Consider the following 26477-nt stretch of genomic DNA (forward strand, 5'->3'; position numbering starts at 1 on the left):
CTGCAGAACTGGGTGCCCTGATGTTATTGGGGGTGATATGACATGACGATGGAGGCCAGGTGTTGGCATTTAAATAATCAGAAGTCAAGTACATACAATGATAGTAATGAGCTTCACAGTTTGTCTTATCTGAGGTTGCTATAACAAATTACCATAGATTGGGTGACTAGCAAAACAAATGTTTATTCCTCCCATTCTGGAGGCTATAAGTCCACAAGCAGTGTGCCAGCATTGTTGGATTCTTGGTAAGCATCCTACTCCAGCTTTACAGATGGTAGATTTCTTGCTGTGTCCTCACATATTGGGAAAAGAAAGAAAACTCTTATGATATGTTTTTGTTTTAAGGGCACTAATCAGATTCATGGTCTCAACCTCATGCCTAATTTCCTCCTAAAAGCCTCAGTTCCAGATACCATCATACTGGAAAAAATTTGACATTTAGGATTTCATTAGATGAATTTTGAAGAACACAAGCATTCAATTGATAACGTGACTGGACATGGCAGCCAGTTGGATGTGACCAGGTGTAACCAACTCTGGTACTTATTTTCAAATAAAAATAAAGTTCCTCTAAGGACAGGAGCAATTATATATTTTTTCTGTATATCTCCATGGGGTATGTTTAGACAAAGAATGTACAGAGTAAGTATCTGCTTGAAAAACAAAAAATGGATACATGTGTGACTGTTTTCAATTACCACAAAGGCATGAATACTCAAAAGGTCTGTGGTAATACTTCGGATTTTAGACACCAGATAAATGTCTCTAAGGTGATTTAAGGCTAACAGAATGAAAGAAACTTTCTGGCATAAAACCTTCTTCTGAGTCCTCATGTATCACAGTCTGTGCTTCTGCAAAGATGTTAACACATCTTTACTGAAGAATTTAAATGGCTCCATCCAGTTGTGGCCTCAAATGTTCAAAAGGAAGAATGACTTTTCCCTTTTAAAGGAAGAAACTTTATATCAATGAATATGTGACCAATAAATTGAAAAGATTAATGTAAAGGCAAACTATACTATATAATATTTGTTTCCACTGACAACTCAAATCAAATATGTGTTCTAATCCCTTAGAGATGCTCTGAATTGAAGAATAAGAAGAAAAAAATTGACATTTTCAAATTGGATGCATATGGGATATCACCCAGTGCTTGTATTTCTCTGTCTGACTTATTTCACTTAGGTCTTCTAGAAGTCCATCCATGTTGTCTCCAATGAAAGGCTATTCTCCTTTTTGTGACCAAATAATATTCCATTGTGTATATGTGCCAAGCCTTTTTTTATTCTTCCAAGCATTAGTGAGCATTTAGGTTGTTTTCCTATAGTGTCAATTGTGAGGAATTCATCAATAAACATGAGAGTGCATACATTTCTTTGAAATACTGTTTTTATTTCCTTTCAATAAAAATAATAGAACCAACATGTATTGATCATTTAACGAAAGAAAAAGTCTTTTAGAGGTTGTTAACTGCATTGTTGCTGTTCAATTGCTAAGTCATGTCTGACTCTGCAATCCCATAGACGGTAGAACACCAGGCTCTTCTGTCCTCCACTATCTCCTGCAGTTTGCTCAAACTCATGTTCAGTTGAGTCAGTGAGGCTATTTAACTATCTCATCATCTGCCGCCTCTTCTCCTTGTGCCTTCAGCCTTTTTATATCAACAGGGTCTTTTCTAATGAGTTGGTTCTTTGTATCAAGTGGCCGAAGTATTGGAGCTTCAGCTTCAGCATCAATCCTTCCAATGAATATTCAAGGGTTGATTTCATTTAGGATTGACTGGTTTGATCTCATTGCAGTCCAAGAGACTCTCAAGAGTCTTCTCCAACACCATAGTTTAAAAGTGTCAATACTTCAGTGCTTAGTCTTCTTTATGGTCTAACACTTAACATTTGTACATGACTACTAGAAAAACCAAGCTTTGACTATACTGACCTTTGTCAGAAAAGTGATGTCTCTACTTTTTAATATACTATCTAGGTTTGTCATAGTTTTTCTTTCAAGGAGCAAGCATCTTTTAATTTCATGGCTGTGGTCACTGCTAACACTGATTAATTCACACACCCATTAAGGAATAGTAGGGCTTCCTTGGTGGTTCAGATGGTAAAGAACCTGCCTGTGGTGCAGGAGACCTGGGTTCGAGCCTTGGGTTGGGAAGATCCCCTGGAGAAGGGAATGGTTACCCACTCCACTATTCTGACCTGGAGAATTCCATGGACTGACCATACAGTCCATGGGGTCACAAAAAGACAGACACGACTGAGCAACTTTCACTTTCACTAGCTCAAGCGTTTGTTAAGTTTATTATTCCAAAGAGCTAACTCTTTAAAAAAATTTCCTGCATTATTTTTATGTTATTCATTTTCTTTATCTCCACAATAATGTGTATCATTTACTCGTCTAGTCCTTATTCTGCTTATTTTTTTTATTTATTTAAATAGTAAGGTCAGGTTGCTGATTTCAGGGTTCTTCACATTTTTTTGTTTTAGGTAATCACTTACAAGTATAATTTTCCAACTTTGCTCTGATTTTGTTACATATTGCAAGGTTTTTTGTATGCTTTTATTTTCATTTTTCAGTAAGTATTATATAATATTTCTTGTGATTTTATCTTTGACCCATTTGTTAAAATGGTGCTATCTAGTTTACACATATTTGTGAACTTCCCAGCTCTATTCCTGCTATTTATTTCTAGTTTTATTCCATTGTGATCAGAAAAGAAACTTTGTATGATTTCAAGCATTTAAAAATTTATGAATGCAAGGGATTTCTGTGTGTTAATTTTATATCCTGCAACTTTACTATATTTGTTGATTAGCTCTAGTAAATTGCATTCCTATACATTAACAATGAGAAAGCAGAAAGAGAATTAAGGAAACAATACCAATCACCATTGCAGCAAAAAGAATAAAATACTTAGGAGTATATCTACCTAAAGAAGCAAAAGACCTATACATAGAAAACTATAAAACACTGATGAAAGAAATCAAAGAAGACACAAACAGATGGAGAAATATACCGTGTTCATGGGTTGGAAGAATCAATATTGTCAAAATGGCTATTCTACCCAAAGCAATCTATAGATTCAATGCAATCCTTATCAAGCTACCAACGGTATTTTTCACAGAACTAGAACAAATAATCTCACAATTTGTATGGAAATACAAAAAACCTCGAATAGCCAAAGTAATCTTGAGAAAGAAGAATGGAACTGGAGGAATCAACCTGCCTGACTTCAGACTATACTACAAAGCCACAGTCATCAAGACAGTATGGTACTGGCACAAAGACACAAATATAGATCAATGGAACAGAATAGAAAGCCCAGAGATAAATCCACGAACCTATGGACACCTTATCTTCGACAAAGGAGGCAAGGATATACAATGGAAAAAAGACAACCTCTTTAGCAAGTGGTGTTGGGAAAACTGGTCAACCACTTGTAAAAGAATGAAACTAGAACACTTTCTAACACCATACACAAAAATAAACTCAAAATGGATTAAAGATATAAATGTAAGACCAGAAACTATAAAACTCCTAGAGGAGAACATAGGCAAAACACTCTCCGACATAAATCACAGCAGGATCCTCTATGACCCACCTCCCAGAATATTGGAAATAAAAGCAAAACTAAAGAAATGAAACCTAATGAAACTTAAAAGCTTTTGCTCAACCAAGGAAACTATTAGAAAGGTGAAAAGATAGCCCTCAGATTGGGAGAAAACAATAGCAAATGAAGAAACAGACAAAGGATTAATCTCAAAAATATACAAGCAACTCCTGAAGCTCAATTCCAGAAAAATTAATGACCCAATCAAAAAATGGGCCAAAGAACTAAACAGACATTTCTCCAAAGAAGACATACAGATGGCTAACAAACACATGAAAAGATGCTCAACATCACTCTTTATCAGAGAAATGCAAATCAAAACCACAATGAGGTACCATTACACGCCAGTCAGGATGGCTGCTGTCTTAAAGTTTACAAGCAATAAATGCTGGAGAGGGTGTGGAGAAAAGGGAACCCTCTTACACTGTTGGTGGGAATGCAAACTAGTACAGCCACTATGGAGGACAGTGTGGGGATTCCTTAAAAAACTGGAAATAGAACTGCCATATGACCCAGCAATCCCATTCCTGGGTATACACACTGAGGAAACCAGATCTGAGAGAGACACGTGCACCCCAATGTTCATCATAGCACTGTTTATAATAGCCAGGAAATGGAAGCAACCTAGATGCCCATCAGCAGATGAATGGATAAGGAAGCTGTGGTACATATACACCATGGAATATTACTCAGCCATTAAAAAGAATTCATTTGAATCAGTTCTAATGAGATGGATAAAACTGGAACCCATTATACAGAGTGAAGTAAGCCAGAAAGATAAAGACCAATACAGTATACTAACACATATATATGTAATTTACAGAGATGGTAACAATAACCCTATATGCAAAACAGAAAAAGAGACACAGATATACAGAACAGGATTTTGGACTCTGTGGAGAAGGTGAGGGTGGGATGTTTCGAGAGAACAGCATCAAAACATGTATATTATCTAGGGTGAAACAGATCACCAGCCCAGGCTGGATGCATGAGACAAGTGCTTGGTCCTGGTGCATTGGGAAGACCCAGAGGAATCGGGTGGAGAGGGAGGTGGGAGGGGGGATCGGGATGGGGAATACATGTAAATCCATGGCTGATTCATGTCAATGTATGACAAAAACCACTACAATATTGCAAGGTAATTAGCCTCCAACTAATAAAAATAAATGAAAAAAGTAATAAAATAAAAATTTATGAAGATTTTTTTTTTCATAACATGTATCCTATCCTTGAAAATATTCAATGTGCATCTGGGAAAATCTGTATTCTTTTCTCATTTGATGAAGTTTTTGTTAGATTGAATTAATCTAGTGTTGTTCAAGGCCTCTACTTTGTTATAAACTTTCAGTCCGATTTTTCTATTCATTACTGATTTTAGGATATTGGAGTCCCCTGCTATTATTTGTGAATGTCTTCTTTCCTCTTTTTCAATTTCAATCTCTGTGTCCTTAGACCTAAAGTAAGATTTTTATAGATAGCATAGTTAGACCACTTCTAAAATTTAATCCATTCTGCCAATCTACTCGTTTGATTGGAGAGTTAATGCATTTACATTTGACAGGGAAGAATTTAATCAATTTACATTTAAAGACATTATTCATAAGATAGAACTGTTTCATTACTATTTTGTTATTTCTTTTTATTTCTTTTTCTTTTTGGCATTTTTGTGCTTCATTTGTTTTATTTCTGCCTTCTTTTAGTAGTAGACATATATAGACATATTTTGATTCCCTTCATAATCTTTTGCATATATTCTAAAGATATTTTCTTTGTGATAGCCATGGAATTACATATGATATTTTTATATTATAAAATCTATTTTAAATAGATTAAAACGACTTCAAATGCATACAAAAATCCTACTAAATTATTTCTCTATTTCGCCTGCCACTTTATGTTCTTGATTTAAAAAAATGCATCTTTAAATATTGTCCATTCATTAACAAAGATTTATAATTTTTTATGTATTTGTTTTCTAAATACTGTAGAAAAGAAAAGGTGGAGTTATAACCCAAAATTACAATAATACTAGTTTCTATGTTTACTTATAAATTTCCTTTGCCAGACATCTTTATATCTTCATATGCATTCCAGTTACTGTCTAATATTTTTTATTTTAACCTGCAGGACTCACATTATAATTTCTTGTAAAGCAGGTCCAATAGTAACGAAGCTCTCAGCTTTTGTTTTCTGGGAATGCCTTAATTTCTACCTTGTTTTTGAAGGAGATTTGTATTAGAATTCTTATCTGACAAGGACATTTTTCCCCCTCAACTTTCAGTACTTTAAATATATCATTGCACTGCCTTCTGGTCTCCAAGTTTTTTGCTGAGAAAGTTGGTTGGTTGTCCTATTAGATGTGATGTATAGCTTCTTTCTTGGTTTCAAGATTCTCTTTTTGCCTTTTGACAGTTGATTATGTCTCAGCATGAGTCTCAATGGATTTATGGTTTGTTGAGTTGAGCTTTTTACATTTGCAGACTCATGTCTTTCATCACATTGGCATTTTTTTTTTTCTGCCTATATTTTCTCAAATAATCTCTTTGACTTTCCTCCTGCTTTCTTCTTCACTGACTTCCATAATGTAAATATCAGTATCCCACCAGTCTCTTAAAAATTATTTCTTCCTTCTGCTCCTGAGTCTTGATAATTTCAAATGTTTTATCTTCAAGTTTGTTGATTCTTTCTTCTGCCTGATGAAGGCTTATTCTCTCTAGAAAATTTCTAAATTCAGTTATTTTCTAGCCTCAGAATTTTTGTTTGGTTACTTTTTATAATTTCTATTTTTATTGATGTATAGATTTTGCTCACATATTGCTTATTTGATTTTCTTTAGTTTTTTCCCTTAATTTTTATGTTAATTAGAAAAAATTTTAAAGTCTTTGCCTAGAATATCTAGTGTATATGTTTCTCCAGGGATGTTTTTTGCCATTTATGTCATTCCTTTGATAGGCCATGATTTCCTATTTCTTTGTATGCCTTATAATTTTTGTTGTTATTGAAAATTGGGCATTTATAAAAGAATCCAACTTTCCCATTGTATTTATTCTGGCTTGTGCCAAGGAAGTCTTTCACTGAATTTGCCCTTGATTTTGAGACTTTGGATTAATCTAAGGAAAAATTTTAGTCATTTTAAGTCATTTCTAGGCATCCATATTCCTTGGACCTGTGTATGACTTTTTCAATTCTTTCATGGATGTGGTGCTTTAGGTGTGTTAATTTTTAAAGTGTCTTTTTGGTTCTTTAGATGTTCTGCTGTTTGTCTCCATTCTGAAAAGGAAATATTCTATTTTTCCTCTCAACACTCTATTCTTTACACTTTACTTCTGGTTACCACAGCATTTTCTTGACACTAAGCAGTTCTGATATTAACTGTCAAGAGTTAGTCTATAACCTAGAGGTTAAAGGCCCAGTCCCTCAAGACTTCCCTTGCTTCATCTGCCAATTGCAAGTCTAGATTGTCACCTGTGTTTCTGACTAACCAGCAATGAATTGGAGGCTCAAATATCTCTTCAGAATCAATAATTTGCTAGAATGTTTTATGGAACACAGAGAAAACTGTTTATTTGCTGTCTTATTGATCTACTAAAAAATAATACAATCCCTGAAATAACAAGATAGAAGAGATTCATAGGACCAGGTATTTAAAAACTATCAAGCTTCCATGCCCCTTCTAGATATTCCACCCTTTGACACCTAACCATCTTCACCAAAACTGAAGCTCCCTTAGCTTCTTTAGTTAAAATGTTTATAAAGATTTTACAAAATAGGAATGATTAAGTCATTGTTAATTGATGATTAAACTTTCAGTACTTCTCTGCTCCCTAGAGGTTGGGGGATAAAACTGAAAGTTTTAACTCTCCAATAAGAAGGGCAGCTCCCCTGGCAACCAACCTCCTTTCTGTGATTATCTAGGGGATTTCCACAATCACTTCATTAATATAGACTGTTGTGGTTGAAAGAAGCTTTTGATGAATAACAAAACTTTTCTTCCCTCTTTGTCCATCTATAGCTATTTCAGATACTGGGGGAAAAGGCCAAAAGATATAACAAAGATATTTCCACCACTCCCATCACTTGGGAAATTGCAAGAGATTTAGGAGCTATCAGTCAGGAACAGGGATAAAGGCCAAATAAATATTTCTTATTATAAATCACAATGCTGCATACCAATATTGTCTGGTCACAAAGGTCTGCAGGTTAGCCTTTCTTCAACTTTCTCAATCAATTCTCTCTGCTGCTCCCTGACTGAGATCCAGATTAGTAGAAGGAGACACCAGTCCTTTAGGAAGCTCATAATAGATTAGAAGATTGTTAATAGTCTGCTCTGCTCCATTTAATTGAAGAGGAAATTGGAAACTGGAATGTTTCCTTAGATGGTCTCTTTGATGTTCTTATTGTTACTCTCTGGCCCCAGGCTTTTGTCTCTCTGCCTTTTCTACTGCTTCTTTTCAACTGATATTTAAGTTATGCTACTACATATTCCTTCCCAACCCTTGGCTGAGATCCATGTGAAGTAATACAGAGACTAGGAGAGGTAGCTCTCAGATAGGTTAGAATACTATAAATAAATTCTGCTCTCTTCTTTCTGGATAAAAGTTTTAAATGGGTTACTACCTCCCCCAGACAAAGATTACACCTCACTGAGTAGTGTGTGGACCAAGTACAAGAGAAAATACCACATGTTTTCCTACCATTTTAACATGGTTTTTTAAAATTTAGTTACTTGTTTGGTTGCTTTAAACCTTTGACTATTTAACAGAATAATTATATGACTGGTCTAGGTGACATTTTTGTGGTTTATGACGTCTCTTTTGGGAAACAATAGCCTAGAGTTTGTTAGTCTTCATTTTGTTCAGTTGTCCTAAGTTTTTACTCCAGGCTCTATGACTTACTGCATTAGACTTTGTGAGACACATGTATTTCATTTTCAAAGTGGAGATAATACTTTCTAACTTGTAGGTTCTCATAAGTATCAATGTAGCTGAGTATATAAGGTATGTATCATAGGGCTTGGGATATTGTGGGCCTCAATGCATGGTAACAATTATATGTATCTTATTATTATTATAGTAGTGAAAATATGGAGAGTGATAATACTTTGTTTCATTACCAACATCATCAGAGATTTGGGGAAATGATGGAAGAACCCTCTGTAATATGCTAATTTAGGTTACATTTTGTTTCACAGGAAGTACAGTAGTCTCATCCACTCCTAAATAATGTGTACTTTGGATACCTCAGAGTCAGAGAATAACTTTGTAATCTAATTTCTACTAGGAAGCTCTCCTAGGTTGGCAAGTTATCATGGCATCTGGACCCAAAATGATGGAGCCCATCTATCTGATAGAAAACAAAAACGCACAGTTTTCAGTGAGTCAGAAAGCTCTACATATTCTTAAGAAGATTTCTCAGCCAGTGGTGGTGGTGGCCATTGTAGGACTGTATCATACAGGCAAATCTTACTTGATGAACCGTCTTGCAGGACAGAACAATGGTGAGTATTGTACTACATCAAGGGCCAGTTACTTGACTCCAGGTGCATCCTGGCTTCTTAATTTTCTTACCTGATCATGTGCAGGGAGAACCAAATTTTTCACAATAAACCAAGCTTCCAGCTATAATTCTCACCACTAAATCAGTACCTTACTATAATCTGTTGTCATATTCTTTGCTTTATTCCTGTTAAGGAAAATCTCTCCTATGAAAGAGATGGGCATACCAGACCACCTGACCTGCCTCTTGAGAAACCTGTATGCAGGTCAGGAAGCAACAGTTAGAACTGGACATGGAAAAACAGACTGGTTCCAAAAAGGAAAAGGAGTATGTCAAGGCTGTATATTGTCTCCCTGCTTATTTAACTTATAAGCAGAGTACATCATGAGAAACGCTGGGCTGGATGAAGCACAAGTTGGAATCAAGATTGCCGGGAGAAGTCAATAACTTCAGATATGCAGATGACACCACCCTTATGGCAGAAAGTGAAGAAGAGGTAAAGAGCTTCTTGATGAAAGTGAAAGAGGAGAGTGAAAAAATTGGCTTAAAGACAAACATTCTGAAAACTAAAATCACGGCATCCGGTCCCATCACTTCATGGCAGATAGATGGGGAAACTGTGGAAACAGTGGCTGACTTTATTTTTCTGGGCTCCAAAATCACTGCAGATGGTGATTGCAGCCATGAAATTAAAGACACTTACTCCTTGGAAGGAAAGTTATGACCAACCTAGACAGCATATTAAAAAGCAGAAACATTACTTTGCCAACAAAGGTCCGTCTAGTCAAGGCTATGATTTTTCCAGTGGTCATGTATGGATGTGAGAGTTGGACTATAAGGAAAGCTGAGTGCCAAAGAAAGCTGAGTGCCAACTCCAATACATTGGCCACCTGATGCGAAGAGCTGACTCATTGAAAAAGACCCTGATGCTGGGAAAGATTGAGGGCAGGAGGAGAAGGGGATGATGGAGTATGAGATGGTTGGATGGCATCATAGACTCAATGGACGTGGGTTTGGGTGGACTCTGGGAGTTGGTGATGGACAGTGAGGCCCGGCGTGCTGCGGTTCATGGGGTCGCAAAGAGTCAGACATGACTGAGCGACTGACCCGAACTGAATGATCAAAAATCCTACCTTCTCAGACCTCCTCGAGCACTATTTCCTGCAATTGCATCTCCTCTGTCTCAAAACCACATTTTCTTTTTCTATGGACTATTACCATCAGCATGAAAAAATGTTTGCATATCTGTCTTTAAAAATCCTTACTGGATTTCACATGATATTATGGCTAGCATCCCCATCCCTCATTAAAAATTTTTTTTTCGGGCAAAAAATATTATCTTAGTTTCCTTTTCCCACTTTTACCCTTCCTATCTGTTCCATCAATCCAATTCTCTTGGGTTGTGAGTCTCATCATTCTTTCAAAGTATTCTTGTTACAGTTACCAGGGACCTATGTTTTGTGTGATTCATGGATATGTTTGTCGCCATCTTGAGCCATTGCGTGGCATCATTCTATTAATATTCCTTCCTTCTAGGAATAGAAGACATAAAAATTAGAACATTATTGAAACAGAGAAAGTACCATCTTGTGTGCTGGGATGCCCGTATTCTAACAATTTGGACTTTGTAGCTGCTTGGCTCTTTGGACAACCTGCTGTCCCTGAATGTGGCTTTCTTCCCTCCCTTTGCAGGTTTCCCTCTGGGCTCCACAGTGCAGTCTAAATCCAAGGGCATCTGGATGTTGTGTGTGCCTCATCCTTCCAAGTCAGGACCTATCCTGTTCCTTCTGGACACTGAGGGTCTGAGGGATGTGAAAAAGGTAAGACAGATTTATTCCCTGTGACAGAGCCATTATTTTTATTATAATGGCTATTGGTTTCACTGCTTAGTTTCACTACTCATATGTAAGATATTTGAATATATTATTATCTTTGTTGTATTTGTTTTAAAATATTTATAAATACCATGAGATAATAACCTTGGGTATATCCATTATCATTTATATTTGTTCCCTAAGTCTAAGAAAAATATGTAACATTTAGTAACAGTTTTCACAAATATTTATTTTAACTGCATCTATTCTGAGCATTCAGTTGTGACCAGCAAAGTGTACATTTTGTGGTTTACTTTTTTGTTAAATGAGCATGTGGAGTCATGTGTTATTGAAAAATGAATTGATTAAGAGGCATTCTACTTTTCTTTTGTGGTTTACTTTTTTGTTAAATGAGCATGTGGAGTCATGTGTTATTGAAAAATGAATTGATTAAGAGGCATTCTACTTTTCTTTTATTAACCTGTATTATCTTATTTCATCCCATTCAGAGAAAAAGGGACACTTTGGAGGAACACATTATCTGAATTTTTATTGATTAGGAAACAGAGATCACAAAAAATGTCAGTATAATTGCCCAAGTTAAGTTTTTCCTTTAATTCTGTTTTCAATGTTTTTTCTTTCTACAACACTATATTAATTATCTGAAATAACAAATAAAAGATATTAAGCAAATAACTGAATCAGTTTTTGAAGAGAAGACTGCTAAGTGCTTGCTTTCATATGTTTCCCAGGGTGACTCTAAGAATGACTCATGGATATTTGCCCTGGCTGTGCTTTTAAGCAGCACTTTAGTCTACAACAGCATGAACACCATCAGCAATGATGCCTTGGAGAAATTGCAGTAACCTGGTTTTACTGAGAAATTGATGAGAACGGAGACCAAACCAGATTCCCCTTGCCTGTGATTGAATTGCCTTTGGTGTAGGAGAGGGGACCCAGGTTAAAAGAGAGAGCTTATAAATTTTTATAAGAAAAATGTGGAAATTCTGCATATGCATTTTCTTTTCCTTAACGAAGTGCTAGTTACGTGACAGAGCTCACAGAACTCATCAGGGCCAATTCCTCTCCAAAAACGGATGGAGTACGAGATTCCATAGAGTTTGTGAGTTTCTTTCCAGACTTTATCTGGACTGTATGGAATTTCACCCTGGAGCTTAAATTAAATGGTGACCCTATCACAGAAGATGAGTACCTGGAGAATGCCTTGAAGTTGATTAAAGGGATCAGAACATGGCTTGGGTGGTAGATGGTCTTAAAAAGTGTCAAAGCTATGAAACACTGTCCATCATCTCTGTGATAGCATCTGTATTTGAGACTAGGTCAAGGCTCATAGAAATGGTGCCAGGGAACTAGGTTGTTACTCCTGGATAAGTTCTAGCAACTAGAGTTTTGTTCACTGAAGAATAGGGTTTAAGTCAAATAAAATTATTCAGAACTATGTATATTTGCTTGTTTTATTTTTTAGATTTTACATATAAGTGATATCTTACAGCATTTGTCTTTCTTTGTTCACTAGCATAATATTCTCTAGGTCTATCCATGTTCCTGCAAAGAATTTTGTTTTCTATAATGGCCAAGTATTATTCCATGGATTGCTTCAGTGTCTTGGCTATTGTTTAATAGTGCTGCTATGAACATTAGAGGGAATGTACCTTTTCAAATTAGTGTTCCCCCCCCCCCCATGCTTTATATCCAGTCATGGAATTACTGAATTATATGGAAGTTCTATTTTTAGTTTTTGAAAACTTCCATACTGTTGTCCATGGTGGCTGCACCAATTTATATTCCTACAAGAGTGTTTGCCCCTTCATGGATCATAGCTGTGTCATGGTGAAGGGGCTTGCATAACTCAATGAAGCTATGAGACATGCCAGGCAGGGCCAACCAAATAGATGAGTCATAGTAGAAAGTTCTGATAAAACCTGGTTCACTAGAGGAGGGAATGGCAAACCACTCCAGTGTTCTTGCCTCAAGAATGCCATGAACAATATGAAAAGGCAAAAAGATGTGAGACCAGAAGATGATCCCTCCAGGTGAGAAGGTGTCCAACACACTCCTGGGGATGAGCAGAAAATTAGTTCCAGAAAGAATGAAGAGGCTGGGCCAAAGCAGAAAAGATGGTCAGTTGTAGATGTGTCTGTTGGTGAAAGTAAAGTCTGATGCTATAAAGAACAAAGTCAAATAGGAACTGGAATGTTAGGTCCAAGAGTCAAGGTAAATTGCACACGGTCAAGCAGAAGATGGCAAGAACAAACACTGACATTTTAGGAGTCAGTAAACTAAAATTGATGGGAATGGGTGAATTTAATTCAGATGACCATTTTATCTACTACAGTCGGCAAGAATCCCTTAGAAGAAATGGAATACCACTCACAGTCAACCAAAAAGTCCATAATACAATACTTGGGTGGAATCTCAAAAACGACAGAATGATCTTGGTTTGTTTCCAAGACAAATGATTCAACATCATAGTAATTCAAATCTATGTCTCAACCACTAAGGCTGAAGAATCTTAAGTTGAACAGTTCTGTGAAGACCTACAAGACCTTCTAGAACTAACAATCAAAAAAGATGTCCTTTTCATCATAGGGGACTGGAATGCAAAAGTAGGAAGTCAAGAGATACCTGGAATAACAAGCAAGTTTGGCCTTGGAGTACAAAATGAAGTAGAGCAAAGGCTAACAGAGTTTTGTCAACAGAACACACTTGTCATAGCAAACCCCCTCTTCCAACAACACAAGTGACAACTCTACACGTGGACATCACCAGATGGTTAATATCTAAATCAGATTGATTTTATTCTTTGCAGCCAAAAATGGAGAACCTCTATACAGTCAGCAAAAACAAAACTTGGAGCTGACTGTGGCTCAGATCATGAACTCCTTCTTGCAAAATTCAGGCTTAAAATGAAGAAAGTAGAAAAAATTCAGGCTTCCCTGGTAGTTCAGCTGGTAAAGAATCTGCCTGCAATGCAGGAGACCTGAGTTTGATCCCTGGGTTGGGAAGACCCATGGAGGAGGTAATTGGCAACCCACTCTAGTATTCTTGGCTGGAAAATCCCCATGGACAGAGGAGCCTGGCAGGCTAGAATCCATGGGGTCATGAAAAGTCGGACACCACTGAGTGACTAAGCACAGCACAGAAAAAACTGCAAGGCCGTTCAGGTATGGTCTATATCAAATCCCTTATGATTATACAGTGGAGGTGGTGAATAGATTCAAGGGATCTGATCTTGTAGACAGAGTGCATGAAGAACTATGGACAGAGGTTAGTAACATTATATAGAAGACTGTGACCAAAACCAGCCCAAAGAAAATGAAATCAAGTAGGCAAAGTGGTTGTCTGAGGAGGTTTTATAAATAGCTGAGAAAAGAGAAGTGGAAGACAAATGAGAAAGGGAAAGATATACCCAACTGAATGCAGAGTTCCAAAGAAAAGCAAGGAGAGAAAAAAAAAATTCTTCAGTGAACAACGCAAAAAAGAGAGAGAGAGAGAGAGAGAGAAACAATAGAATGGGAATGACCAGCGATCTCGTCAAGGAAACTGGAGATATCAGGGGAAACTTTCATGCAAGGATGGGCACTCTAAAGGACAGAAATGGTAAGGACCAAACAGAAGCAGAAGATATTAAGAAGATGCAGCAAGAGTACACAGAAAAACCAGACAGAAAAGGGTTTTAATGACCCAGATAACCATGATGATAATGATCACTCATCTAGAGCCAGACATCCTAGAATGTGAAGTCAAGTGGGCTTTGAAAGTGAAAGTGTTAGTCACTCAGTCATGTCCAATTCTTTGCAATCCCATGAACTATATTCCCAGCTTCTCTGTCCGTGGTATTCTCCAGGCAGGAATACTGGAGTGAGTTGCCATTTTCTTCTCCAACAGATCTTCCCGACCCAGGGACTGAACCCAGGTCTCCTGCACTTCAGGTGGTTTCTTTACTAGTTGAGCAACCAGGGGAGATAGTGGGCTTTAGGAAGCATTGATACAAACAAAGCTAGTGGCGATGATGGAATTCAGCTGAGCAACTTAAAATCCTAGAAGATGCTGCTGCTAAAATGCTGCACTCAATATGTCAAATTTGGAAAACTCAGCAAAGAACACAGGGCTGGAGAAAGTGTTTTCATCCAACCCCAAAGAAGGACAATACCGAAGAATGTTCTAACTACCATAAAATTGTTTTCACTTCACATGCTAGCAAGGTAATTTGCAAAATCCTTTAAGTTAGGCTTCAGCAGTATGTAAACAGAGAAATTCCAGATGTACAAGCAGGATTTAGAAAAGGCAGAGGAACCAGAGGTTAAATTGCCAACATTTGCTGGATCATACAAAAAGCAAGGGGATTCCAGAAAAACATCTACTTCTGCTTCACTGACTATGCTAAAACCTTTGATTGTCTGGATCACAACAAACTGTGGAAAATTCTTAGATTCAGGAATACCTTACTTGCCTCCTGAGAAACCTGTATGCAGGTCAAGAAGCAACAATTCAAACCAGACATGGAACAACAGGCTGGTTCCAAATTGGAAAGGAGTACATCAAGGCTGTGTATTACTACCCTGCTTATTTAACTTCTATACAGAGTACATCATGCGAAATGCCAGGCTGGATGAATTACAAGCTGGAATCAAGATTGCTGGGAGAAATGTCAACAACTTCAGATATGCAATTGATACCACTCTAATGGCAGAAAGTGAAGAGGAACTAAAGAGTCTCTTGATGAGGGTGAGAAAAGAGAGTGAAAAAAGCTGGCATAAAACTCAACATTCAATAAATTAAGATCATGGAATCTAGTCCCATCACTTTATGGCAAATAGAAAGCGGAAAAGTGGAAGCAGTGACAGATTTTATTTTCTTGGACTCCAAATTTACCGTGGATGGTGACTGCAACCATGAAATGAAAAGATGCTTGCTCCTCAGAAGGAAAGCTATATCAAGTCTAGACAGTGTACTAAAAAGCAGAGATATCATTTTGCCAACAAAGGTCCATATAGTCAAAGCTGTGGTTTTTCCAGTAGTCATGTATGGATGTGAAAGTTGAACCATAAAGAAGGCTGTGCACCAAACAATTGATGGCTTTTGAACTGTGGTGTTGGAGAAGACTCTTGAGAATACTCAGGACTGCAAGGTAACCAAATGAGTCAATCTTAAAGGAAACTAAGCCTAAATATTCATTGGAAAGACTGAAAGCTGAAGCTAAAGCTCCAATACTTTGGCCACTGATGAGAAGAGCTGACTCACTGAAAAAAACCCCGATGCTGGGACAGATTAAGGGCAGGAGGAGAAGGGTGTGACAGAGGATAAGATGGTTGGATGACATCAACTCAATGGTCAGGAGTTTGAGCAAACTCTGAGAGATAGTGAAGGACAGGGAAGCCTGGCATGCTGCTGTCCATAGGATCACAAAGAGTCAGACATGACTTGGGGACAGAACCAGAACAAGAGTGTTCTAGTGCTCCCTTTTCTTCACATCCTCATCAGTATTTATTATTAATATATGTAGACTTTTTTTGATTTGTAGCTCTCTAATAGCTAACAGTGTTGAACATCTTTCCTTGTACCTGTTGGCTCTGTATATTTAGTTTGGAAAAATGTCTATATAGGTCCTCTGCCTATTTTTGACAGAATAGAAGAGTGATTCAAAAATAATATAGCTACTATTTACATCAAAGAGTGTCTTGCTTATGCTTTTTTCTAGGAGTTTTATGCTTTTAGTTATTACTTTTAGGTCTTTAACTCATTTTGAGTTTCTTTTTATATATGGTGTGAGGAAATGGACTAATGTCATTGTTTTATATGAAGCTGTCCAGTTTCCCACAACAGCTTATTGAAAAGACTGTTTTTTCCAGTGCATAATCTCACCTCCTTTGTACATTAGTTAGCTGTAGCTGCATGAGTTTGTTTCTGGACTCCTTCTATTCCCTTGATCTGTGTGTCTGTTTTTGTGCCACTACCATGCTGTTTTGATGACTGTATCTTTGTATATAGTCTGAAGTCTGGGAGGGTGATACCTCAGACTTGTTCTTTCTCAAAATTGCTTTAGCAATTCAAGATCATTTGTGATTCCATTTGAATTTTAAGGTTATTTGTTTTAGTTCTGTGAAAAAAATGTTCTGGGTATTTTAATAAGAATTGCAGTAAATCTGTACATTGTTTTGTCTAGTATGGCTATTTTCACAATATTATATTTTTCAATCCAAGAGCACAATATATCTTTTCATTTATTTCTGTCACCTAAAATTCCTTCATGTATATGGGAAAAGAGAATAAGGCTCACAGATATAGAAAAATAATTAGTGGTTACCAGTGGGGGAGGTAAAGAGGAAGGGGAAAGATGGAAGTATGAGATTCAGATATACAAGCTACTACGTATAAAATAGGTAAGCAATAAGTTTATATTGTACAGCACAGGTTATACCTAGTATCTTGTGATAATTTTTAAAAGAGTATAATCTTCAAAAATACTTAACCTGTATGCTTTACAATTGAATTTAATATAATATTGTAAATAAACTGTACTTGGATTAGAAAAAAGAAAAATTTGATGCAAGTATAAAATATTTTAAACTATATGTTTTCAAATATTCTAGATGGTTGTGAAATTCATATATAAACGTACTTCTCTTAAAGTATAGATAAGTTAGAGCTTCACATAAAATTATTAAAAAAATAATGAGGCTTTAAGTGAGTTATCTAATTATACTTATCTAGGAATTAGAATAAAAATTACTCAAAACTAAGTTACACTTAAGGTAAACTGTGTCTTGACATCCGGATACAATAAGTGCTAAAACTCTTAAAAAACCAGACCCTTGAGTTCCTTATTATGCTTATCACTTTTTGTGACAATGAAAACAATGAACTGTTAGTGTTATTGTAAGGTATAATATCACAATGAAGAACATATTCCCCTTAGTTTGTACTCTTCTCAAAGACAGATGTAACTTTCTGGAGATTGGATAGTTGTATAATCTACAAAAAATGACTTCACACCCTGAATACACCCAGGATTCAATTTCAGTCTATTTGTTGTTCAGTCCCTCAGTCATATCCAACTGTTTGTGACCCCATGGACTGCAGCAAGCCAGGCTTCCCTGTCCTTCACCATCTCCCAGAGTTTGCTCAAACTCATGTCCATTGAGTCAGTGATTCAATCTAACCATCTCATCCTCCGTCATCCTCTTCTCCTCCTGACTTCAATCTTTCCCATCATCAGGGTCTTTTCCAGTGAGTTGGCTCTTTGAATTAGGTGGCCAAAGTATTGGAGCTTCAGCATCAGTCCTTCCAGTGAATATTTACAGTTGATTTCCTTTAGGATTGGCTGATTTGATTTGATTGCCGTCCAAGGGACTCTCAAGAGTCTTCTCCAGCACCACAGTTCAAAGACATCAACTCTTTGGTGCTCAGCCTTATTTATCATCCAGATCTCACATCTGTACATGACTACTGGAAAGACCATAACTTTGACTATATGGACCTTTGTCGGTAAAGTAATGTCTCTGCTTTTTAATATGCAGTCTAGATTTGGCATAGCTTTTCTTCTAAGGAGCAAGCATCTTTTAATTTCATGGCTGCAGTCACCACGTGTAGTACTTTGGAGCCCAAGAAAATAGTCTGTCACTGTTTCCACTGTTTCCCCATCTATTTGCCATGAAGTGATAGGACTGGATGCCATGATCTTAGTTTTCTGAATGTTGAATTTTAAGCCAGCTTTTTCACTCTCCTCTTTCACCTTCATCAACAGGCTCTTTAGTTCCTCTTTGCATTCTGCCATAAGAGTGGTGTCATCTGCATCTTAAGTTATTGATATTTCTCCCAGCATTCTTGATTCCAGCTTGTACTTCATCCAGCCTGGCATTTCACATGATGTACTCTGCATAGAAGTTAAATAAGCAGGGTGACAACATGTAGCCTTGATGTACTCCTTTCCCAATTTTGAACCAGTGTGTTGTTCCACATCCAACTTTTGCTTCCTGACCTGCATACACACATTTTCGTTATTTCTTACAACAGTCAGATCCTTCATTTTACTTTCCTCATCATATCATCAGTTTTATTCTAACATATTTATTCACTATAATTATTTTGGGTTAATAAATTATTTTAATGAATTACATTTAGGTTGGTGACTATTTGGGAAAACCACTGTGTGTATGGAGTAATCGTGAATTCTTCAAATTACATTTAAGTCACATTTAGTATTTAGAGTTTCTACTGAAAAATAGCTAATCTTATTTGTAGTGTGTGAATTTTGACTGCATCTGTCAATGAAGTTTTAAAGTCCTATGTTAACCGTTACTCCACTGTCTTTGTTTGTAGCTCCTCTTCATTATGTTCCTACAGTTTACTTCCAACATTGGTTGGACTCTATCTGAACTGGACATTTGATCATTCCTTAAATTCATTAAATTTGATAAACATCTAATAAAGCAGGCAGGCTTCCTCTGTGGCTTAGCGGTAGAGAATCCACCTGCAATCCAGGAGAGGTGCAGGAGACGTGGGTTCAGTCCCTGGGTCAGGAAGATCCTCTGGATAGAATATTGGCAACCCACTCTAATTTTCTTACCTGGAGGCTTCCATGGTCAGAGGAGTATGGCAGGCTATAGTCCACGGAGTCAGACACGACTGAGTGACTGAGCACACATGTTAAGTGGGCAGTATATTTGGTTCTGTGGATGCAAAACACATTTACCTGAGACAAGTATTTCCTAAAATTTCTCTCCAGAGATGTCATTCATATGAGTTAAATTTGGGTGAGTGCATTAAGGAAGTTCTATGAGCAGAGAAGACTCCAAAAATTAAAAATCCCCAGTCATTAAAATTTCTAGTTGACTTATTTGAATACTGTGCTTATTGTATTTCTGTTTTCTCTCTTCCTCAGGTTCAAATCCCAATGTTATAAAGTCCAACGTACCCAAGGAATGTATCAGGCATTTTTTCCCTAAACGGAAGTGTTTTGTCTTTGACCGGCCAGTAAATGATAAGGAACTCCTAGACCATATTGATGAAGTTTCAGAAAGCCAACTGGATCTAAATTCAAGGAACAATCGAATACTTTCTGTTCGTATATCTACCAGGGTCCAGCCCGGGCGGAGTCCAGGGGTTCCCTTCAGATGAACGGCGTTGGCGAAGAAAAGAAATCGAGTCCAGTCTTGGTTGAGTGCAGAATCAAGACTACTTTATTCTTTTACATCAGTGCTTATATACCACAAAACCAATAATCCTTTAAAGAGGTTTAAGGAGGGGGGAATGATAAGATTGTACCAGGTGCATAATCATGGGTTACATCATAAGTAACTTTCCAGAACAGTCAATACCTACACATAACTTTTAAACAATTCAATGGCAGCAGCTAGTCAACTGTGAAAAGCCATCTACAAACCTTATCTTGGGAAGCTCAGCCCCGGGCTGACTTAGCTCTGGTATGTAATCCTAAGCGTCAGGGGTCTCATGAATTCCCTCCTGATCACACCCTAAGGAATCTTCTCAATCTCGTAATGGACTCGATCTACTTTTGCTTATGGGATAGATAGGCCTGTTTATTGGGACCCATGTGCCCCCAGGGACTGTGTTGCTGCCATGCAAATGTTTCAAGGAGGGATTTTAGGTAAGAGTCAGACTAGTTTTTAGGGAACATAGAAGAACGCCAAGCACCAGAAGATGAAAGGAGGAAGGCCTTGGAGTGGATGGTGGAGCGGTCCGAGAAACCCCCGGAGGTCCGGACGCCTTTGCGTGCCAGCTCCTTGAACCCAGACCTTGTCACGGGCGGGGTTTCTCTCGCCGGCTCCCGACATATATCTTTACCCATGCAAGAACCAAGATCCTCAGGGAAGGGGTGAAGGTCACTGGGAAGCGTGAGTCTTCTTTTCCAAAATCATATTTCTGTGTGGCCTGATGTAAATCAGTCATTTATATGTTCTTCTGTAGTTTCATTTTATAAAGAAGTATGTAATTCTACATTTTCATACTCTAGAGATAAGTATGTATGTCTTTCAGAAATTATCTGTCATCATGGGATTAGTAAATTCCTTTCTAAAATCACTTGTAACTGATACCTGGGGTTCCTACATTTAAAAAGATCCCCACCATTGATGACAAAAATCAATAAATGATCAAATATTTCTCAGAGGAGGTCTTATACAGCAAGTGTTCTTCTCAAGGAGACTACTTAGAAGTGAGTTTAAACCAGTCCAAAATAAATATTAGTTTCTGACTCCCTGAAGATCCATCAAAAGGTTAGGAGTTAGGAACAAATATTATTTAAATTATTCTACTAATCCATTTACCTGTGTCATCAGTATTTTTCTTTTAATTTTTGCTATTATGAAAGAATTTTTCTGAGACACCTCCAACTGTATTGGATGAAGGTAGGTATTTGACATTTTCTTAAAGTTATGGCTCAGATAAAAGAAACAGTAAATGTAAAAATGAAAGTGATGAAAGTAGAAGTTAAGTAGAGATGTGTGTGTGGTTTTAGAACAGTAATTTCATTGAGTGAAAAATTGATATGTATTCATGTTTCTTGTTTTATTCAGGTCTGGGGACTCTGGTTGTGACCTATGTAGATGCCATCAACAGTGGAGATATTCCTTGTTTGGAGAATGCAGTGACAACTCTGGCCCACTTGGAGAACTCAGTGGCCATGCAGAAAGCAGCTGACCACTACGGTGAGCAGATGACCCAGCGACTGAGCCTCCCCACAAACACGCTCCAGGAGCTGCTGGAGGTGCACACAGCCTGTGAGAGGGAAACCATTGTAGTATTCACGAAGCAATCTTTCAAGGATGAAAATCTGGACTTCCAGAAGAAGCTCCTGGTACTGTGTTTAGCATTTGTCCTTTCCAGTTCATGCCCTTCTGGAATGATGTCTGGAATTGTATATATTCATCCCATACTTGTTTTTTTTTTTTTTTATCTCCTATTCAGGATAAAGTTGCCTGGATTCTCATGAGAGAAAGAATCCTAAAGGGCCATATATCCTTTTTCTTCGAACTTTGGGGAATTTGTTCAGGATCCAACAGATCTGTCAAGCATTCATTTCTCCTTTAGTGAATTGTGGCATTATTTTGAAACTCTCCTAACTCAGTCCTGAGATGGTTGCTCTTGATTTCCCTGGGCAGTCTCTCTTAACAAAGATCATTCTTTATATTTACTTTCTTTTCTATTTGTCTTATTGCTTTTGTTGAAGATAGAACCTCAGGATGTTAGAGTTACTAGTAATAATAAAGAAACAAAGTGAAAGTCGCACAGTCGTCTCCAACTCTTTGCAGTCCCATGGACTATAGCCTGCCCTGCTCCTCTGTCCATGGAATTCTCCAGGCAAGAGTACTGGACTGGGTTGCCATTTCCTTCTCTAGGGGATCTTCCTGACACAGGGATCAAACCCAGGTTTCCTGCATGCAGTCAGAGTCTTTACCAACTTGAGCCACTAGGGAAAAGATAATTCAAAAGTGGGATTTCACAAAAGAAGAAACTGAATTTCAGGGAGATTAAGAAACTTCTGTATAGTCTTACAGAGGGCTCAGGGTTGGGAGAAAATCTCTGTATTTTGGCTACATTGCTTGTGTTGCTCCACTAGATTGGTTTTCTTATGAGGACCACCTTAGACCAATCCTTCTATTAGATTTCTTGAAAATTTATCTCCTCTATTCCATGCTTCTGGTGACATCTCTCTACATTTACCCTGTAGGAAATCATAAAGAATAAGAAGGAAGGTTTTTTGCAACAGAATGAAGAGGCATCTGCTAAATACTGCCAGACTAAACTTGATCTAATTGCGAAGACCCTACAGGAAAGTATTTCAGCAGGGAGTTTCTCTGTTCCTGGAGGGCACAAACTCTACAAGGAAGCAATGGAAAGGTTACAATGTGACTATTTCCATGTGCCCAGAAACGGAGTGAAGGTGAAGAACAAGGGGAGCATGGGGAGCCTACAGAATAGAGTCCAGGGGGTATCCTGAAAATCTGAGAGCACAGATGTGGGTAATGAGAGAGCATGGGGATATCATGACAGCTCAGGGCCTTGTTGTTGTTGAGTCGCTCAGTCATGTCTGAATCTGTGACACTGTATACTGCAGCATGTCAGGCTTCCCTGCCCTTCACCATCTCTGGGAGTTTGTTCAAATTCCTGTCCACTGAGTTGGTGATATCATCGAACCATTTCATCCTCTGTCATCCCCTTCTCCTCCTGCCTTCCGTTGTTCTCAGCATCAGGGTTTTTCTACTGAGTAGGCTTTTCACATCAGGGAGCCAAATTATTGGAGCTTTGGCTTCAGCATCAGTCCTTCCAGTGAATATTTAGGGTTGATTTCCCTTAGGATTGACTGATTTGATTTGATTGCTATCCAAGGGACTCTCAAAAGTCTTCTCCAGAACTGTAGTTTGAAGGCATCAACTCTTTGGCACTCAGCCATTTTTATTGTCCAACTCTCACATCCATCCATGAATACTGGAAAAACCATAGCTTTGGCTATATAGACCTTTGTCAGCAGAGTCTCTGTTTTTTTAATATGCTGTTTAGGTTTGTCATTGCTTTTCTTCCAAGGAACAAGTGTATTTTAAATCATGGCTGAAGTCACCATCTGCACTGATTTTGGAGACCAAGAAAATAAAACCTGTCACTGTTTCAATTGTTTCCCCTTCTATTTGCCATGAAGTGATGGGACTGGATGCCCTGATCTTAGTGTTTTGAATGTTGAGTTTTAAGCCAACTTATTCACTTTCCTCTTTCACCTTTATCAAGAGGTTTTTTAAATTCCTATTCACATTCTGCCATAAAAGGGTGGTGTCATCTACATATCTGAGGTAATTGATATTTCTTCCTGGAATCTTGATTCCAGCTTGTTTTTCAGCCAGCCAGGCATTTTGCCTGAAGTACTCTGCAAAGAAGTTAAATAAGCAGGGTGATAATATACAGTCTTGTACTCCTTGCCCAGTTTTGAACCAGTCTGTCGTTCCACGTCCAGTTCTAACTGTTGCTTCTTGACCTGCATACAGGTTTCGCAGGAGACAGGTAAGGTTTCTGGTATTCCCATCTCTTTAAGAATTTTCCACAGTTTGTTGTGACCCACATAGTCAAAAACTTTAGCATAGTCAATGAAGAGAAGTAGATGTTTTTCTAGAATTCTCTTGATTATTCTATGATCCAACACATGTTGGCAATTTGATCTCCCGTTCCTCTGTCTTTTCTAAATCCAGCTTGAACATCTGAAAGTTCTTGGCTCACATATTGTTGAATCTTAGCTTGAAGGATTTTGAGCATGACCTTGCTAGCATGTGAAATGAGTGCAGTTGTGTGGAACTTTGAACATTCTTTGGCATTTCCCGTCTTTGGAATTGTAGTGAAAACGCCTTTTCCAGTCCTGTGGCCACTGCTGAGTTTTCCAAATTAGCTGGCATATTGAGTGCAGCACTTTCATAGCATCACCTTTTCAGATTTGAAATAGCTCAGCTTTAATTCCAATACCTCCACTAGCTTTGTTTGTAGAGATGCTTCCTAAGGTTCACTTAACCTCACACTCCAGGATGTCTGGCTCTAGGTGAGTGATCATACCATCGTGGTTATCTGGTTCATTAAGATCTTTTTTGTATAGTTCTTCTGTGTATTCTTGCCACCTCTTCTTAATATCTTCTCCTTCTGTTAGGTTCTTACATTTCTGTCCTTAATTGTGCCTATCTTTGCATGAAATGTTCCCTTGGTATCTCTCACTTTCTTGAAGAGATCTCTAGTCTTTCCCATTCTATTGTTTCCCTCTATTTCTTTTCATTGTTCACTTAAAAAGACTTTCTTATCTCTCCTTGCTGTTCCCATGCAGCAGATAACCACGATAATATAAACCAGATAACCCGATGAATGAACCAGATATATGAGATGATAGCTCATTATAGTTTTGATTTGCATTTATATAATAATTGGTGGTGTTCAGCATCTTTTCATGTGTTTATTGTCAATCTTTATGTCTTCGGAGAAATGTCTGTTTAGGTCTTCTGCCCATTTTTTAATTGGGCTGTTTGTTTACCTGATGTTAAGCTGTATGTGCTGCTTATACACTTTGGAGGTTAATCCTTTGTCAGTTGTTTAATTTGTGATTATTTTTGCCCATTCTGAGAGTTGTCTTTTAATCTTGTTTATTGTTTCTTTTGCTGAGTAAAAGCTTTGAAGTTTAATTAGGTCTCATTTGTTTATTTTTGTTTTTATTTCCATTACTCTAGGAGGTGGGTCAAAGAGGATCTTGCTGTCATTTATGTCAAAGAATGTACTGCTTATATTTTCCTATAAGAGCTTTATAGTTTATGGCCAAACATCTAAGTCTTTAATCCATTTTGAGTCTATTTTTGTGTATGGTGTTAAGAAGTGTTCTGCTGCTACTGCTAAGTCGCTTCAGTTGTGTCCAACTCGGTGCGACCCCATAGACGGCAGCCTACCAGGCTCCCCCGTCCCTGGGATTCTCCAGGCAAGAACACTGGAGTGGGTTGCCATTTCCTTCTCCAATGTATGAAAGTGAAAAGTGAAAGTGAATTTGCTCAGTCATGTCTGACTCTTAGCGACCCCATGGACTGCAGCCCACCAGGCTCCTCCGTCCGTGGGATTTTCCAGGCAAGAGTGCTGGAGTGGGGTTCCACTGCCTTCTCCAAGAAGTGTTCTAGTTTCACTCTTTTATATGGAGCTGTCCAGTTTTCCCAGCACCGCTTATTGAGGAGGCTATATTTTCTCCATTGCATATCATTGCCTCCTTTGTCATAGGTTAGGTGACCAGAGGTGTGTGGGTTTATCTCTGGGCTTTCTATCCTGTTCCCCTGATCTATGTTTCTGTTAGTGTCATACAGAGTGAGATAAGCCAGAAAGAGAAAAGCAAATATTGTATAGTAGCACATATATGTGGAATCTAGGAAAATGGTACAGATGATTTTATTTGCAAAGCAGAAAGAGAGACACAGACATAGAAAACAAATATACAGATATCAAAAGGGAAACAGGGTAGGTGGGAGGAATTGGGATATTGAGACTGACACCTACATAATGATACTATGTATAAAATAGACAATTAACAAGAACATACAGTACAGCTCAGGGAACTCTACTTAATGCACTCTGATGACCTGAATGGGAAGGCAGTCCAAAAGTGAGGCTATATATGTTTTTGTATGGCTGATTCATTTTGCTATACAATAGAAACTAATACAACATGTAAAACAACTATACTCCAACAAAAGCAAGTTTTTTAAAGAAGTGGTAATATAAACACAAAGTTAGTACATACATGTAGTGGAATTTTATGCAGTGATTAAATAATTTGACAATGAACTTATATATACCACTATAGCACAGTCTTCTAGACCTATTTTAAGGTGAAAAAAATGAGGTGTCCAATCATGTGGATAGGGCAATTTTCATGGGGGAAAAAAAGAGGAATTCATGCACACTAGTGATGACAGTTTATGAGGAGGCCTGTAAGCAACAATACATCTTGCCTGAGGACATGCTTTTCTTAGGCCCTGTGCTAATCATTATATAGCAAGTACCCTGTTCAA

General features: G+C 37.7%; 1 protein-coding gene across 1 annotated transcript; it reads left to right on the top strand.

Annotated features, from left to right (window-relative positions):
• Positions 1-8920: 8920 nt before the first annotated feature.
• Positions 8921-22906, top strand: LOC136146764 (guanylate-binding protein 6-like). Its single transcript, XM_065905804.1, has 8 exons — positions 8921-9110; positions 10802-10929; positions 11676-11785; positions 11968-12162; positions 19827-19976; positions 20713-20801; positions 21483-21763; positions 22637-22906. Exons 1-8 carry the CDS (start codon positions 8921-8923, stop codon positions 22904-22906), a joined length of 1413 nt encoding a protein of 470 aa, XP_065761876.1.
• Positions 22907-26477: the final 3571 nt, after the last annotated feature.

Source organism: Muntiacus reevesi, chromosome 1 (assembly GCF_963930625.1).
Source record: "Muntiacus reevesi chromosome 1, mMunRee1.1, whole genome shotgun sequence".
Taxonomy (NCBI): domain Eukaryota; kingdom Metazoa; phylum Chordata; class Mammalia; order Artiodactyla; family Cervidae; genus Muntiacus; species Muntiacus reevesi.